This window comes from Rhinoderma darwinii, chromosome 1 (assembly GCF_050947455.1).
Source record: "Rhinoderma darwinii isolate aRhiDar2 chromosome 1, aRhiDar2.hap1, whole genome shotgun sequence".
Taxonomy (NCBI): Eukaryota; Metazoa; Chordata; class Amphibia; order Anura; family Rhinodermatidae; genus Rhinoderma; species Rhinoderma darwinii.
The window spans coordinates 644,459,275-644,478,237 of record NC_134687.1 but is presented as its reverse complement, the minus strand read 5'-3'; the positions used below and the strand labels follow the sequence as shown (position 1 = coordinate 644,478,237).

The following is an 18,963-nucleotide window of genomic DNA, read 5'->3' as shown; positions in this document are numbered from 1 at the left end:
TCATTGCTTTGAGGGCTGGAATGAATTATTTGGGTTAAGGAGATATCCTCGACCCCTTTTCCCTTTGGGGTAACTCCAGCGACCGGACTTCCCTTTCCCGCTGTAGTTCTGTGAAGTAGGATCGTTCTGTTGGCGAAATCTTCCAAATTGAGGGGTTTTTTTTGGTTTCTCTTCAGGAAACCCCTTTTTTCTATCTGTTGCACTCTCCAGTATGTTATCAAGGAGAGGACCGAACATCAGAGACCCTGTAAATGGGATAGAACACAACTTGTTTTTGGACTTAGTATCTTCTAACCACATTTTTAGCCATAATGCTCTTCTAGCAGCATTTGAGAGAGCCCCATTCCTGGCAGCAAATCTAATAGATTCTGCTGAAGCGTTTACCAAGAATCCGGTTGCCATTTTTAGTAACGGTAGAGATTCTAGTAGCTCTTGTCGTGATGTCTTCATCATCAGATGGGTCTCTAGCTGGTTTAGCCATATGAACATTGCTCTTGCTACTGATGTGGCCGTGATATTAGTTGAGATCAAGGCAGAGGAAGATTCCCACGCTCTTTTTAGTAGTCCGTCTGCCTTTCGGTCCATGGCGTCCCTCAACTGAGAGGAATCTTCAAAGGGGATTGCGTTTTTTTTAGCAACCCTGGCGACTGGGACATCTACTTTTGGGATTTCATCCCAAGGCTTAGTGTCCTCTGGATCAAAGAGAAGTCTGTTCTTAAAATCTCTTGAAATGAAGAGCCTTTTTTCTGAATCTTCCCATTCAGTTGTCACCATTCTTTTAAGATTTTTGTTTACCGGAAAAACCCTTGTTTTCTTTCCCGTAAGACCTCCAAACATCTCATCCTGGATGGTATGTGGTTGGTCCACTTCGGGAATATCCATAGTTTCCCGTATTGCTTGAATTAAGGTATCCGACATCTCGGAAGAGAAGAAGGAGGCCAATATTTTTGATCCACTTCAATCCGTGGTCTTTTTGCCCGGGAGTGTGAGGGAATTTCTTGCGGAGGGGCGAGGGAGGCTACTGACTGACCCACTTCCTCACGAATCATAGTCCTAAGTTCGGACATGAACGTTGGTTGTTCCTCCTTTAGTATTTTGGCAATACAATCCTGACACAATTGTTTTTTATGGGACTCTGGCAATTTTTTTGCACAAGTCGCACATTTTTTAACCTTCTTTTTATCAGTTTGTCTCTGAGAGAAATCTTTTTCCTAGAGAAAACAGAAGGTAGGTAAAGTATGGTGTACATACATAAGGGGTCATACCCTTCCCCAAGGGTGAGACTCACGTGACCCTGGGACATATCTGGAGTTCCATCAGGGCGAGGAAGTTCCATATCGCGACAGGTAACAGGCAATGCAATATGCAAACCACAAAAAATAAATCCAAGTTAGAGTTATCAGCTCTAACTACATACCTGTGCGTGTCCCTTTAAATGCGGGCGTTTTGAATTTCCCGCCTTCCAAGATGGCCGCGGACCGGAAGTAGCCCGACGTCATATCCGGTCGGCTATTCGTCCAGCGTGTACCTGGAGTGCAGCCGCCATAGCCGGCGCTAAGGCTTGCTATGCGGTGCAGCGAGGATCCCTGCCGGTGCGTCCATGCCTATGGAGCTGCCGGTCCCCGCCTGGTCCGCGGTCCAGCCGAAGCCTGCTTGGGAAACCCCAGCCCCCACACACTACCAGAACCCTGCCTAGGATTCCTCCGGTAGGTGTCTTAGGGAGGGAGCTAAGGGACCCGTCGTATGAGGGGTGTTAGCCTGGGCTTTAGGGGGAAGAGAAGGGGGAGTGCACGGACCCCCCGATCTTGCCCCCTGCCCGAGTTTCTTTCCTGCACTAATACAGGAGCGACGCTCTCTGCTCCTGACCCTTGTGGGGACAGGAAGAACACTGGCAAGTGGGTGGTGGGAGGGGCCTTTTAACCTCTCTGTCTTCCTGTCCCTACAGAGGTCAAGAGGGCAACCTCCTGTAGTGCTGTCATGAGGGATGTACTGGAAATAAGAATTATATATACTGACAAATGCCACTAAAACAAAGCCCTATCTGTCCTTTAAAAAGAGTGTAAAATTCAAGGATGAACTTTATTCACCTGCAGAGTTATAGTCATCTAAAGAAGCGCATAGCAAAATTGTAAAATTTGCTCTGGTCATTTAGCTGTAAAACAGCCTAGTCCTTAACCTGTCAATACATAGAATATACACATTCGGTATTGGCGCGGCTGTAATAATCTTCACAACATTTTTTTGGGCATCATTTATGATGTGTACGCTGTAAAAACAAAATAAAAACTGCTTTCTTTGACTTATTGTGAGGCACGGGGTGTGATGAATTTAACCTCCATGTGCCTCACATTAATAGTAATTAACCGCATCATGTACCTTACACATTAACCTATTATGACTGAGAAACATGATGGGGTTAATTACTATTAATTAATGTGAGGTACATTCAAAATTCAATAACACCTCGCACCTCACATCAGAAAATTGATGAATTTTTTTTATTTGCACAATTGAAATTGACAACTAATTTTTATTCCACAATCCCAAGGTGAGGATGGTCTTACAGAGTAGCCCCCTCCCAAACACGTAGATGCCTCAGTCGCTATTGACCGCAGCATCAAAGGGGTTAAATGGCCGTAATCGTAGTTCCCACAGGTCTCCAGCCTATGCAACAGGGTGTCATTTCTTCCCCATGGCATGTGAACAACTCCTGAAGGGTAAATGACTGTGCTCCACTCCACCTGCGCTATAACATAAGAGATCACTTCATGTTACCTTTATATATATGTCACCTCAGCTGCTGCAGAACCTCACAGCTCATATCAAATACTGACTGCATAATGTACACCATAACTTGTGAGATGTCAGCAATGCCTCCCCAGTATCCGCCATGTGTCAGGTTGTCAGGAGTCAGGTCTTTGTCTGGGGAAATGTATTCAGTTTACTCTTCTAAGCTGCAAATTCTCACCTAAGACATATGCCATAAATGTCTGATAAATGGGGTCTGACCTCTATGTGGAGAATGGGGTCCCCCGACTAGCCTGGTGAGGTGATGACTGCATCCAGGTGGAGAGGTGACCACACATGTGCACGACTCCCCATGACTCTCTCCATTCACTTGTATAGGAGTTCCAGAAAAAGCCGAGCACGACCAGAGATGGGAGCCGCATTTATCAGACATTTCTGTCATGGGAGAAATGTCCGTGTTTGGTATACCCCTTTATTCCATGTGGTGACGGCTCTGAGAAGATGTTTCTATCAATACTCAATAAGTGAGGTTCTGTATTTTACAAATGATGTTGTCCCCTGTATGATTTCCCTCTTCTCCTTTCTTCATAAAGACGTCTCTAGTACTAGATCCTCCAGTTCCTCCAGTTTTCTCATGTTCTCCTCCACAACGTTCCTTCCTCTGAAAGACCCACCAAGGATGAACAAGGACAGGAATGAGATGAGTAGAAGAATATTAAACTTCACCTTGGAGATAATCTACCTGTTTAGCGCAGAGGTAAACTTTTCTGCATTATAGAACAAATCACACATAGGAAAGGGAAAGTACATAATAGGAAGAATCCAGCGTCCTGTATAACAGCATCCAGACCTTCCAAGTGACGTCAAGAAGCCAACAGCAGAAGAGCTGAAGATCAGCCACCAATATTGTCCGTTATGTGTCACCAGTGCAGCAATAGTAATGTTGTAGAGCAATGAGAATGACAAGGAATCAGGATGACCTCTATATAGAAACATAGAAGATGACAGGAGGAGGAGAGCACGTGGTCCATCTAGTCGCCCCAATATTATTTCCTTTTAGTTTTGGCCTCGTTCTATTTTCTCAATGTCTTTTTGTAGGTGAGGTCTCCAGTATTACAGATGTGGGGTCACACGAGCTCTATACAGCGGGGTCACAATCTCCCTCTTTCTACTAAGGGGGAATACTGTGTTCAGTTCGCCAAGTGTCTCTCTCCATACACAGGAGTACACAATTGTGAGGAAGACATCAAGCGACTGTACGACTCCCATCATCCATGAGTCAGGAGGACGGAGTAGTAGTCGGAGCCCCATCACAGAGCCTCTCCCTCCCGGATACATGAGAAGAACAATAAGAAGATCTTAGAAATGATCTACCAGATGACTGAGTTGCTGACTGGAGAGGTGACACTGCTGGGAAATTATCCAGTAATCGTACTGGAGGTGTCTGGGTGATGACTGTATCATTGTGTGTTTCAGGTTCCTATAAGGTGTCAGGATGTCGCTGTCTATTTCTCCATAGAGGAGTGCGAGTATTTGGAAGGACACAAGGATCTGTACGAGGAGGTCATTATGGAGAACTACCAGCCGCGCACATCACAAGGTAAGAAGGGAGATATGTATTGGCCATTCTGTGGGCACAGGCTGGAATTGCGGCCATGTTAAAGTTTTATTATGTTCAGTACATATACACCTGTGTGCAATGATGTAGGAGATCCAGAATTTCGGCTCCTTTTACATCACCTTAGATCCCTACGTTTCGTGCTGCCGACTGCTCATAATTCTGCATTAGAGGTCACATTACAGTGATGGTGGCCGTTCTGGATACGGGAGCGATGGAGACAAGCTAGACACTCTGTCTTCTAATGCAGAGTTATTAGCAGCCGGCAGCCCAGGTATAGGCAGTCTGTGATGTAGTTAGAAGTAAACATGGTAATACAAGTCATTGAGAGAAGGCGATTAATTGGCACACTCGTGCACTGTAATAGTTTTTCTATATAATGTCCGTATAAACTGAAGGTTCTCTTTAATATTACAAGTTATGGATACTAGATTCTTGAGATGGGACGATGATCCAGGGATTTATTGTGATTTAAAGATTTGACGTTTGGGAGGAGTTTTTCCCCTAATGAGGCAATTGTCATCCACCTCATGGGGGGGTTTTGTCTTCCTCTGGATCAACATGGTAGGATTATAGGTTGGACTTGTGTCTTTTTTTAACCTTATTAACTGTGTAACACATAATGTATGAAGCAAAATTTGCCACTAAATAAAGTACAGTGTGTTCTGAAAACACAATCGCTTGGTTAAAAAAAAAAGTTAATACCCACTTATGCTTTGTACATATTTTGTAGGCAATTTTTTTTAAATCAAATATTTGATTTCGTTTTTTTCATTTGACTTAAATTGAACATTTTCTTATTTATTTATTATTTTTTGTTTTTTTAGCCGATAGTGAATAGTTTTCCTTCCGACTTCCATCATACATATGGATGTCGAGAAGGGGTTAGCATTGCCTGTGAATTTTATATGACCTCACATGACACGACCATGACATTCATCACTAGCACAAATAAAAATATTAAACTTAAAAATATCATTTAAAAAATATCTATGGAAAATAAACCTACATATTATTTCGTTTTTATCTCCTAAGACCGTGATCAGTAGAGAACATACACATACCTGTATTCCCGTATTTAATACTAACTATACAATAAATATCACATAAGACAGTGATCAGTAGAGAACATACACATACTTGTTGTCACGATACTGGTGTATTAAAGAGGCTCTGTCACCACATTATAAGTGCCTATCTGTACATAATGTGATCGGCGCCGTAATGTAGATTACAGCAGTGTTCTTTTTTATTTAGAAAAATTATAATTTTTGACGGAGTTATGACCTATATTAGCTTTATGCCGATGAGTTTCTTAACCCGTTAGTGACCGCCAATACGCCTTTTAACGGCGGCCACTAACGGGCTTTATTCTGATGCATATGCCTTTTTACGGCACTGCATCAGGATAAGTAAACAGGGCAGGGAGCCGTCAAATCTCCCTGCTCTCAGCTGCCAGAGGTAGCTGAGGGCTGGGGGCGTCCCGGCTCTGCCGTGTGAGCTCCCCCCCCCCCCACCGACACCCGGCGATAAGATCGCCGAGTGTCTGTGTCTCCAATGGCAGCCGGGGGCCTAATAAAGGCCCCCAGGTCTGCCTGTAGTGAATGCCTGCTAGTTCATGCCGGAGGCATGACCTAGCAGATGCTTGTCCGTTTTAAACGGACAGACAGTAATACACTGCAATACAAAAGTATTGCAGTGTATTATAATAGCGATCGGAGAATCGCATATTAATGTCCCCTAGTGGGACTAGTAAAAAAGTTTAAAAAAAGTTGAACAAAGTTAATTTAAAAAAAATGTGAAAAAAAATGAAAAACCCACTTTTTACCCTTACAAAATGCTTTACGATTAAAAAACCAAAATAAAGTAAAAGAAGTTACGCATATTTGGTATCGCCGCTTCCGTAACGACCCCGACTATAAATCTATTACATTATTTAACCCGCACGGTGAAAGCCGTAAAAAATGTAATAACAAAACGATGGAAAAATTGCTGTTTTCTGTGAATCCTGACTTTAAAAAAATTTGATACAGAAGTGATCAAAAAGTCGCATCTACTCCAAAATGGTACCAATAAAAAGTCTTCCCGCAAAAAAAAAACCCTCATACAACTGCATCGGCGGAACAATAAAAAAGTTATGGCTCTTCAAATATGGAGACACAAAAACAAATAATTTTGAAAAAAAGCGTTTTTACTGTGTAAAAGTAGTAAAACATAAACTATACAAATTTGGTATCGTTGCAATTGTAACAACCCGCTGAATAAAGTTATTGTGTTATTTATGTCACACGGTAAACGGCGTAGATTTAAGACGCGAAAAAGAGTGGCGACATTTCAGGTTTTTTTCTATTCCCCCCCCATTAAAAAAGTTAATAAAAGTTAATCACTAAATAATATGTACCTCAAAAGGGTGCTATTAAAAAATACAACTTGTCCCGCAAAAAACAAGACCATATACAGCTATGTCGACGCAAAAATAAAAAAGTTATAGCTCTTGGAATGCGACAATGGAAAAACTTAAAAAATGGCTTGGTCATTAAGGTTTAAAATAGGCTGGTCATTAAGGGGTTAATACCCAACTGGGCATGTTTTACTTTTTGACCAAGTGGGTGTTGTACAGAGGAGTGTATGACGCTGACCAATCAGTGACCAATCAGCATCATACACTTCTCCCCATTCATTTACGTTGCAATAGTGTTCTTATTAGAACATTATATGCAGCCATATACACACAAACTAATGCTACTCAAGTGTGCTGACAATGAATATACATTACCTCCAGCCAGGACAGGATGTGTATTCAGAATCCTGATACTTCTGTAGCGTTTGTGGTTGATTTACAGCACAGCAGGCGTAGTCTCGCTGTAAAAGACCGTTTACAGCGTTATCTCGCGAGACTACGCCTGCTCTGCTGTAAATAAACCACAAACGCTACAGAAGTATCAGGATTCTGAATACACATCCCGTCCTGGCTGGAGGTAATGTATATTTACTGTCAGGACACTTGAGTAGCGTGTGTGCGTGTGTGTGTGTTAGTGTGTGTGTGTGTGTGTGTGCGTGTGTGTGCGTGCGCGGTGTTCTAGTAAGAACACTATTGCAGCGTAAATGAATGGGGAGAAGTGTATGACGCTGGTTGGTCAGAGTCTTACACTTCTCTCCACGACGCCCACTTGGTCAAAAAGTAAAACACGCCCAGTTGGGCATTAAGAAACTCATTAGCACGAAGCTGATATAGGTCACAACTCCGTCAAATATGATCGTTTTTCTAAATAAAAAACACTGCTGTAATCTACATTACAGCGCCGATCACATTATGTACAAGATAGGGCACTTATAATGTGGTGACAGTCTCTATTTAAGCTGGGTCCTTTTAGCTGAAGAGCAACTGATGTAGCAGGTCGTCAGATGAAGCCAGGTCGGTACACAAGCAGATAGTCAGATGAAGCCAGGTTGGTACACAAGCAGGTAGATGTTCCAACAGGAGCAAGTGAAGGCAGTAGGAGCAGAGTAAACAGATACTCAAGCAAAGGCTATATTCAGGAAGTGGCAATATTTAGAGGAAAAAGACATGGACCGCACAATCCACAATGTATACGTTGATCTGAGCCGCTAGGCATAATTTCTAAACATGAACATGAGGTTCTTAGTTAACATTTTGATCAAACTGTATAAGCCCACTTGCCACCACACGGTGACCTCTTTTAACCCCTTAGGGATGCAGCCTAGTTTTGGCCTTAAGGCTCAGAGCCCATTTTTCAAATCTGACATATTTCACTTTTATGTGGTAATAACGTCGGCATGCTTAAACCTACCCAAGCGATTCTGAGATAGTTTTCTCGTGACACATTGGGCTTCATGTTCGTGGTAAAATTTGGTAGATTTATATTCAGTGTTTATTGGTGAAAAATTGCAAAATTTTGAGAAAATTTTGAAAAAATAGAATTTTTCAGAATTTAAATGCATCTGCTTGTAAAACAGACGGTTATACCACACAAAATAGTTACTAGTTCACATTTCCCATATGTCTACTTTAGATTGGCATCGTTTTTTTTGAACATTCTTTTATTTTTCTTGGACGTTACAAGGCTTAGAACATAAACAGCAATTTCTCATATTTTTAAGAAAATTTCAAAAGCCTTTTATTTAAGGTACCTCTTGAGTTCTGAAGTGGCTTTGAGGGGCCTATGTATTAGAAACCCTGATAAAACACCATTTTAAAAACTAGACCCCTCAAAGTATTCAAAACAGCATTTAGAAAGTTTTTTAACCCTCACAGGAATTAAAGCAAAGTGGAGGTGAAATTTGCAAATTTCATTTTTCTTGCTGAATTTCAATTTTATTCATTTTTTTTTTCAGTAACACAGAAGGTTTTACCAGAGAAACACTACTAAATATGTATTGTCCACATTCTGCAGTTTTTAGAAATGTCCCACATGTGGCTCTAGTGCGCTCGTGGACTAAAACACAAGCCCTAGAAGCAAAGAAGCACCTAGTGCATTTTGAGTCCTCTTTTTTATTAGAATATATTTTAGGCAGCATGCCAGGTTTGAAGAGGTGTTGAGGTGCCAAAACAGTAGGAATCCCCCAATAGTGACCCCATTTTGGAAACTACACCCCTCAAGGAATTCATTTATGGTTGTTGTTACCATTTTGACCGCACAGTTTTTTCACAGCACGTATTTGAATTGGGCTGTGAAATGAAAAAAATTTCATTTTTTCCAATAAAATGTCATTTGTGATCAAAATTTCTTATTTTCACAGGGAACAAAATACTCCATTTTGTTGCCCAATTTCTCCTGAGTGCAGCAATACCCCATTTGTGGTGATAAACTGCCGTTTGGGCTTATGGGAGGCCTCAGAAGGGAAGTTCTTTGGAGTGCAGATTTTGCTGGTTTGGTTTTCGGGTGCCATGTCACATTTGCAGAGCCCCAGAGGTATCAAAGCAATGGAAACCCACCAGAAGTGACCCCATTTTGGAAACTACACCCCTCAAGGAATTCATTTATGGGTAATGTGACCATTTAGACCCCATAGTTTCTTCACAGAACTTATTTGAATTGGGCTGGGAATGAAAAAAAATTATATTTTTTCCAATAATATGTAATTTTAGCTCAAAAATTCTTATTTTCACAAGAAATAAAATACTCAATTTTGTTGCCCAATTTGTCCTGAGAGCGGCAATACCCCATTTGTGGTGATAAACTGCTGTTTGGGCCAATGGGAGGGCTCAGAATCAAAGGAGCGCTATTTGTTCATTGGAGTCCAGATTTTGCTGGATTGGTTTTCGGGTGCCATGTCGCATTTGCAGAGCCCCAGAGGTATCAAAGCAATGGAAACCCACCAGAAGTGACCCCATTTTGGAAACTACACCCCTCAAGGAATTCATTTATGGGTGTTGTGACCATTTTGACCCCATAGGTTTTTTAACAGAACTTATTTGAATTGGGCTGGGAATGAAAACAAAATAATTTTTTTCAAATAATATGTAGTTTTGGCTGAAAATTTCTTACTTTCACAAGAAACTAAATACCCCATTCTGTTGCGCAATTTGTTCTGAGTGCCGCAACACCCCATTTGTGGTGGAAAAACTGCCGTTTGGGCCCATGGGAGGGCTCAGAAGGAAAGGACCACCATTTGGCCTACTGGGGATTTTCTAGTGCGAAGTCATGTATGCAGAAGCCCCTGAGGTACCAGTACAGTTGAAACCCGCAAGAAGTGACCCCGTTTTAAAAACTACACCCTTAAGGCATTCATCTAGAGGTGTAGTGAGCATTTTGTCCGGAGACCTACAACCCATAAACTGTAATGTGGGTTCTCCCGGGTATGGCAATACCCTACATGTGGCTGTTATCTGCTGCCTGGGCACACAGCAGGGCTCAGAGGGGAAAGACGAGGGGGGATAAGCTGTGCGGAGTGCATCAGGGTCAGTAAAATTGGGGTAAATTATAAACCAAGGGATGTATGATAAATTTTAAAACACTCTTTCATACAGAGCTCTGGTTATTCGGGACACGTGTCACATTGATATATTGTGTCATCCCTTATCGCCCTCTTATAGCAGACTTTGCACCTCTTTTGACTTTTTCCCTTCTTGCCAGTTTGGGGAACTTCTCCTGGAAAGTGTTGCCGCCCTGGTACGATGCGTGTGGCCCCGCTTCCAGAAGTACTGGGTGCCCCCCCTTCTTGGTCCCTAAAGATTAAGTTCTTGATAATCACCTCTTGAAATTCCAGGAAAGTTCCCATCTGGCCTGCACATCGACGTAGCACGTACGCATTGTACAAAGCCATCGGTATGATGTGCCCGGCCAGCTTCTTATACCACACCGCATGGCGCTATAGGGCTTCAGGATTTGATCTGACAAGTCCATCCCTCCCATGTACCTATTGTAGTCCAGGATGCAGTCTGGTTTGGGGGTGGCCTTTCCTTCATATATCCTAAACCTGTAGGTATACCCTGATGCACTCTCGCACAGCTTAGACATCTTCACGCCATACCTTGCCCTCTTACCCGGCAGGTACTCGCGGAATTGAACCCTCTTTTTAAAATGTACCAGGGACTCATCAATAGAAATACACTTCTCGGGGGTGTATGCTTGGGAAAACCGGGCACTGAAACGGTCTAATAGGGGTCTCCGTTTATACAAACGGTCAAAACTGGGGTCATCTCGGGGTGGGCACGGCTCATTATCAGTATAAAGTAAGAAGCGAAGTATTGCCTCATTTATTTATTTTTTTAGGTTAGTCAGTTCTGAAGTTGCTTTGAGTGGCCCATATATTAGAAACCCCTATCAAACACCCCATTTTAGAAACTAGACCCCTCAAAGTATTCACAACAGCATGTAGAAAGTTTATGTGTTTCACAGAAATTTAGAGCAAAGTAGAGGTGAAGTTTACATTTATTTTTTTTTGTCAGAAAATCCTCTTTATTCCATTTTTTTTACAACACAATTGGATTTATCAGAGAAACGCAACTTAATATGTATTGCCCAGATTCTGCAGTTTAGAGAAATATCCCACATGTGGCCCTAGTGCGGTAATGGACTGAAGCAGCGGCCTCAGAAGCAAAGGAGCACCTAGTGGATTTTGAGGCCTCTTTTTTATTAAGCACCATGTCGGGTTTGAAGAGGTCTTGTGCCAAAACATTGGAAACCCCCCAAAAGTGACCCCAATTTGGAAACTAGACCCATTGAGGAATCCATTGTAGTTTTCTTGGGGTGCATGCGGCTTTTTGATCAGTTTTTATTCTATTTTTAGGTGGCGTGGTGACTAAAAAACAGCAATTCTACTATTGTTTTTTTATTCTATTTTTTTTACAGCGTGCACCGTGCGCTATAAATGACATATTCACTTTATTCTGCGGGGCGATATGATTACGCCGATACCAGATGTTTATAGTTTTTTTTTTATGTCTTATGGCGTTTGCACAATAAAATACGTTTGGTTAAAAATCATTCACTTTTTGTGTTACCTTATTCTAAGAGCCAGAACTCTTTTATTTTTCAATCAATAAAGCCATGCGAGGACTTATTTTTTGCATAACGAACTGTAGTTTCGATCAGTACCATTTTTCGGTACATGCGACTTTTTGATCTCTTTTTATTCAAGTTTTTGGGAGGTGAAGTGACCAAACAATTGTGATTGTGGTACGGTTTATTATTATTTTTTTTTACGGCATTCACCGTGCGGGATAAATAACGAAATAATTTTGTAGTTCAGGCCGTTACGGACGCGGCGATACCAATTATGTATAGTTTATTTGTTTATATATTTTTATTAATAATAAATGACTGATAAGGGAAAAAGGGGGATTTATACTTTTTAAAACTTTTATTTTCTTATTTTTACACATCTTTTTTTAACTTTTTTTTTACTGTATTACTTTGTCCCACTAGGGGACTTGAGGGCAGGAGGCCCTGATCCCTATTCTAATACACTGCACTACATGCGTAGTATAGTGTATTAGAACTGTCAGCTACTCACTGACAGCAAGCATAGTGGGTCCTGACGTTGTCAGGACCCACTAGGCTTCCATCTATGGCATAGCCGGACGCCATTGTTTGGTGTCCGGTTGCCATAGTCACCATCGCCGGCCGCTATCGTGTAGCAGGCCGGCGATGGCAGCTTAACCCCTAAAAAGCCACGATCTCTATAGAACGCGGCTTTTAAGGGGTTAATCAGCGGGGACACAGCGATCTGTCCCCGCTGTAGGAGCTGTGACAGCTGCTGAACAAGACAGCAGCTGTCACAGCTCCTGTATGTGTCGGGAGGACGGCCGAAACGGCCGTTACTCCCGAGACGTACTATTAGGTCATGGAGCGCGAACGCTATAGTTACCATGACCTGATAGTACGTCCAGGAGCGGGAAGGGGTTAAAGTGGGTCCCTACTCTAACGGTTGTAGCACTGCATGGCGGCCACCGCCACAGCAGCACCGCTCCTGCAGAGGGAGCAACCCAGGGGCCCAAAAGCACCCATGCCATCATATCGTGCCAATCCTCCTTGGCTCTAGGCTACGTCCCCCCACAAATGCAGCACTACAGCAACAGACACCACCATACAGCACCACAACATGTGAACAGATGGAATAAGCTCACTTCCTATATTCAGGAAGTATCTATTTATAGGCACAAACAGGAACCAAAATTGATTCTTCTGAGGTAAAACTGGCCATCTTGGAAAAAGGGCAAGTTCAGTGGGTTATAGTGGCCTCTTGTGGCTGGAGGTGGTAATGGCTGATGATATTCCTAACACTTGTATTTCCATACTCAATACTAACTATACAATAAAAATCACATAAGACCGTTGTCAGTAGAGAACATACACATACTTGTAATCCTGTACTCATATTTAACTATACAATAAATATCACATAAGACAGTGATCAGTAGAGAACATGCGCATACTTGGATTCCTGTACTCCTATCTAACTATACAATAAATATCACATAAGACAGTGATCAGTAGAGAACATGTTCATAATTTTTTTCTTCTACGCCTCTCCCACTCCATCAGAGTTAAATATATCCCTTATTTTTTTACAGAATATCGAAGCCCTATATGTTATGAGAAAGACCAGAGCAAATACATGTAGGTTGGCAGAGGAATAGAACAACAATTTGCTATTAAATGATGACCTGTCTAAAACTTGAATGAGGCCACTTCATTAGGTCCTTTCTATTAGTACTTGATAGGGCCATCTTTCCCCTTTGAACAGCCTGAATTCTTAGTGAAATGATAAAACAATGTACCGGTAACTTTTATTACAGATTCTAATTATTAACCTCCCTCTGTCTATTCCAATATGTTCTAAAATTGTTCTATAAAATTGAGATTCGGTGACTCTGCAGCCATTAGGATATGCAGACCTCATTGTCATGTCCATTAATTTAGCCTGAGATATGTGCATTGTCTCATGGCACATTATCTTGTTAAATGTAGACACTGGCCAAGATTAGTGTAAAGGATCTGCCAGACACAGCTTCTGTGTTGACGCCTGTGGGTAATCAGTCTGCACCTGCTTCTAAGTCTGAGAGAGTGACACGATCTTCTACCAGTCAGGTTGGGAGGCTGAGGAGTGGGAGAGCCTATCACAGCCTGGCCAGACGGAGCTAGCTCCCGCCCTCTGTCTATTTATACCTGCATTTCCTGCTCTTCCTTTGCCTGTGATTCTTTCCTGTTTCCTGGCTCTGCTGCTCCTATTATTGACCTTGCTTCATTTTGACCCTGGCTTTACTGACTACGCTCCTGCTCTGCGATTGGTACCTCGTACACACCTGGTTTGACTCGGCTCGTTCACTACTCTTGTTGCTCACGGTGTTGCCGTGGTCCACTGCCCCATTTCCCTTAGCTTCTGTGTACCCTTGTCTGTTTGTCATGCACTTATTGAGCGTAGGGACCGTCGCCCAGTTGTACGCCGTCGCCTAGGACGGGCCGTTGCGAGTAGGCAGGAACTGAGTGGCGGGTAGATTAGGGCTCACCTGTCTGTCTCCCTACCCTATCATAACAATTAGATTGTCAATAACATTATTAACTTAAGATGTTGTATGTCCAATTAGTATTCAAGGGCCAAATGTGTTGGCAGAGCACAGGCATGCCAGATAGGGTTTTAGCAAGTCAAATATATTCAGCAAGTCTAGCTTTATGTAAAAAAAAGGGGGGGGGGGGCTGGGTGTAGACCTGAATCCTAGACTTTGTCATTGATTTATATGTGTAAGACAAAGCCTTATACGGCTGGAATCACACACACAGTTTTTAAGGCAAGTTTTGGAGCTGAAGCCAGGAGTGTATTCAAAAGGCATGGCTTAAACTTCTTCCTGCTTGATCCACTACTGGCTTTGGCTCAAACCACATCATGTGTGTTTCCAGCCTACTATGAATGTTTTAAATTTGTCAACTTTGCATTTTGAAACAAAATGAAAAATATTTTTTTTAGTCCTAACAGAAATTCCCAGTAAGAACTCTGAGGGAAACGTCATGTTATCGATAAATTATAAAGCAGAAGATGAAGATATCATCCAGCAGTCTTCAGGAGAAAACCTCATTACCCTTAATGTACATCCAGGACTTCACAGAATAGATCTATCATATAATTCCTCCAATCATGAGGAACCTTCTCCTGACCAATCACAGATTGTTACCACAAGTACAGCTAAGGGAGGGGGTAAAAGATTTCAATGTGGTAAACAGTTCACAAAAATCTCAGGTCTTTTTACAAACAGAAGTCACACAGGGGAGAAGTCCTATTTATGTTTAGAATGTGGAAAATGTTTTACACGAAAATCATGTCTTTTTAGACATGAGAGAATTCATACAGTAGAGAAACCCTATTCATGTTTAGAATGTGGGAAATGTTTTACGCAAAAAACAGGTCTTGTTCGACATGAGAAAACTCACACAGGAGAGAAGCCATATTCATGTCCAGAATGTTGGAAATGTTTTACAGATAAATCAAGTCTTGTTGCACATATGAGAGTTCACACAGGAGAAAAGCCATTTTCATGTTCAGAATGTGGGAAATGTTTTACAGATAAATCAACTCTTGTTAAACATGAGAGAATTCACACAGGAGAGAAGCCATATTCATGTCCAGAATGTGGGAAATGTTTTTCAGATAAATCAAATCTTGTTATACATGAGAGAAGTCACACAGGAGAGAAGCCATTTTCATGTTCAGAATGTGGGAAATGTTTTACACAAAAATCAACTCTTATTATACATGAGAGAAGTCACACAGGGGAGAAGCCGTATTTATGTTTAGATTGTGGGAAATGTTTTACACGAAAATCAACTCTTGTTATACATGAGAGAAGTCACACAGGGGAGAAGCCATATTTATGTCCAGAATGTGGGAAAAGTTTTAATTCTAAAAGCATTCTTAGGGCTCATCAGAGAAACCACACAGGGGGAGAAACATTTTGATGTTCTTAATGTGGAAAATTTTTACACACTTGGTTTTTGCTAAAAAGAGAAAAACTACATATGTGATTCCAGCCTTAGAGATGTCCAAACTATTGGCTGTCAATCATTCCACTTTCCAGAAAACCATCTACATGTGGGGATTTCATACAACTGCCAATTAGTCCAGGCCAGTCTGTCTCCGTAAGATCAGCCTGAGAGCAGAACACAAGATGCTGAGAGGTTTCTGAGAAACCTAGAATTTCTTAAAGATCTACTGCATTCTGCCACTCTCCATGTCTACCATTGCAAAAATGCTGCAAAATTGAAAACTACATGGTGGTGTGCCAAAGAAAACCTTAGCAATCCGGAAAAAACATCAGGGCAAGACTAAAGTTTGCTCTTTAACCGCTAGGCAAAAAAAATATGACTTTTGGAACAGTTTGCTATGGAAGGAAGAATGAAAAAGTAATTTGTCCCCAGTTCCAGAAGACATGTTTGGCATAAATTATAGACCACATTTCCCCAGAAAAAAACTCTAAATTACTTGAGAGCATGGAGGAGGAAACTTTATGGTTCGGGACTGCTAGACTGCTTCAGGACATCTTACTATAATCCACTATGAATTCTATCTTGGCAGAGTCTGTTTGAGGATACTGTGGGACTGTCAGAAAGCTTTAAGTTCAGCTTAAAATAGACTTTGGAACATGGCAATACCAGTAAACCCACCAAGGAATAGCCAACAAAAAAATTGAAGGGTTCTTTAATGACCAAGTCAGAGCCTAGCTCTAATTCCCATTAAGATGGTGGGGGGGGGGGGTGAGTGTAAAACTGGTTGTGCATACTCCCCATGAATGAGTAGGAAACAAAATCTCCCATATAAAAGACTAGTAGGCTGTAATGCCTCATTCACATTTACATATTTTGTTCATTATGGGTTCAAAACATGGAAGACATGCAAATGTTCCATTATACTTTTCTCTGTTTTATGTTCTTCTCCCACTGTTGGCTTAACCCCTTCCCGCACCTTGATGTAACTGCACGTCAAGATGTGCAGTAATTTTTCGCACCTCGACATGCCGTTACGTCTGTACTTTGACAGTTATCCGCCACACAGCGCTACACCGCAGCGGCGGTTAACTGTGCAGGGTGTATTCCCTGTTGCCGATCTGCGGCCCATCGCCGCTGATTTCCCCAGTTAATCCTTTCGATGCGGCAGTCGATTGCGATCGCCGCATTTTTAAGGCGTTTAGCAGAGATCAGCAGCCCCACACGTGAAATCACGGCAATGATACGCATGGCAACTGGACACCAGACAATGGCTACCGGGCTGCCATATACAGAAGCCTATAAGGACCAGTTGGAATGCATTACACTACGTAGGTAGTATAATGTATTCCAGCAGCGATCAGAGCTGCAAGTCTAAGTGTCCCCTAGAGGGACAAGTAAAGATAATAAAAATGTTTTATAAAAGTTTAAAAATAAAAGTTATTAGTTATATAAGCAAACGCTGTTTTTTGTTTTTTTTCCTATAATAAGCCTTTTATTATAGGAAAAAAAAGTACACATATTTGGTATCACCGCGTTCGTAACGACCCAAACTATAAAACTATAATGTTATTTTTCCCGCACGGTGAACGCCGCAGGAAAAATAAGTAAAAAAATATGCCAGAATCACTTTTTTTGGTCACCACCCCTCCCAAAATATACAATAAAAAGTGATCAAAAAGTCGCATGCATGCCAAAATAGTACCAATAAAAACTGCAACCCGTCCTGCAAAAAATCAAGCCCTTACACAGCTTTTTTGACTGAAAAATAAAACCGTTATGGCTCTCAGAATATTGTGACACAAAAACAAAATGTAAAACAAACTATATACATTTGGTATCGCTGTAATCGTATCGACCTGCAACATAAAGTTAAATTGTCATTTATAGCGCAGGGTGAACGCCATAAAAAAATAAAATAAAAACCATTGACAGAATTGCTGGTTTTTGGTCACCTTGCTTGCCAAAAAATTGAATAAAAAGTGATAAAAAAATGCATGTACCCCAAAATGGTACCAATGAAAACTACAGATTGTCCCGCAACAAATATGCCCTCACACAGCTCCGGTGAAGACGAAATAAAGAAGTTCTAGCTCTCAGAAAATGGCGATGCAAAATGTGCAGTGTCCATAAGCGGATAAGATTGGGCACCATTTATCAGTGTGACACCGGGCACATATCTGGGGATTATTATTTATTTACCCCATTATTCTACCCCTGATGTACTCCGCCCAGCTTACATATGCCCCCGCATTATAAACTGAAATAACAGCAAAAACGCCAAACAGAATGACTACCAAGCTAAATCTGCTAGAAGAGGAGAAAAAAAAAACACACGGCGCCGCATAGTGCAATTATCCACGGGTCATGACAAACCGAAAACTAGAGCGAATTATGCTCACCTAGAGGGGTTATGCTGACCAGGCACAACGCTGTTAAAAGGTATGAGTCAAGCCTCCATGCAGATCACCGCTGTAGGGATGAGTGAAGAGGAGACACACCCAGGGTGTGTGTAGACAGATCCAAGGTATAGCTGCTGCCCAGGTCCAAAAGCCGGTAAATGGAAATTTACCGCCAGGTATGAAGTCAAAAAGAGAGGAAAAATAGGACCAAATATGCTAGGCGCTGCTGTACTGATTTTGTTTAATGAATGAATTAAGAACCAGGCTTCTTAATTCATTCATTAAACAAAATCAGTACAGCAACGCCTAGCATTTTTGGTCCTATTTTTCCTCTCTCTTTGACTTCAAGCTAAATCTGCGCTCCAGATGCCGCCCCCACCCTTCTGAGCCCTGCAGCGTGCCCAAACAGCAGTTTATGTCCACCGATATGTCATCGCCATACCCGGGAGAACTTGGTTAATATTTTATGAGGTATTTGTCTTCAGTGGTACAAACAGGGCATAACATATTGTGCACTAAAATAGCATATTAGTGGAAAATTTTAATTTTCACTCCGCACCACCCGTTGCGCATTAACCCCTTTGTGCACCACGACTTAATAGCATGTAGTGTGTGGGAAGGATGAATGGAGTGGGCTCACGCGCTGAGCCCGTGCCATACATTGCGGATGTCAGCTGTGTATTACAGCTGACACCTGGGACTAACGGACAGGAACAGCGATCGCGCTTTTACAGGAGCTTGTAAAAATGACAAT

General features: G+C 41.8%; 1 protein-coding gene across 2 annotated transcripts in view; it reads left to right on the top strand.

Annotated features, from left to right (window-relative positions):
• The window catches only part of LOC142668876 (uncharacterized), a 28,146-nt gene extending 9,735 nt beyond the window's left edge, over positions 1–18,411 (top strand). The window contains exons 2-5 of one of the 2 annotated variants that reach the window (XM_075847087.1): positions 3,342–3,505; positions 3,971–4,149; positions 4,225–4,348; positions 14,798–18,411. In XM_075847087.1, the coding sequence (XP_075703202.1) occupies positions 4,114–4,149; positions 4,225–4,348; positions 14,798–15,783 (1,146 nt within the window). In that variant the 5' untranslated portion in view covers positions 3,342–3,505; positions 3,971–4,113 and the 3' untranslated portion in view covers positions 15,784–18,411. Of the gene's footprint in view, positions 1–2,453; positions 3,506–3,970; positions 4,150–4,224; positions 4,349–14,797 lie in introns of those variants that run through there. The other variant, XM_075847094.1, reaches the window with a different exon arrangement.
• Positions 18,412–18,963: the final 552 nt, after the last annotated feature.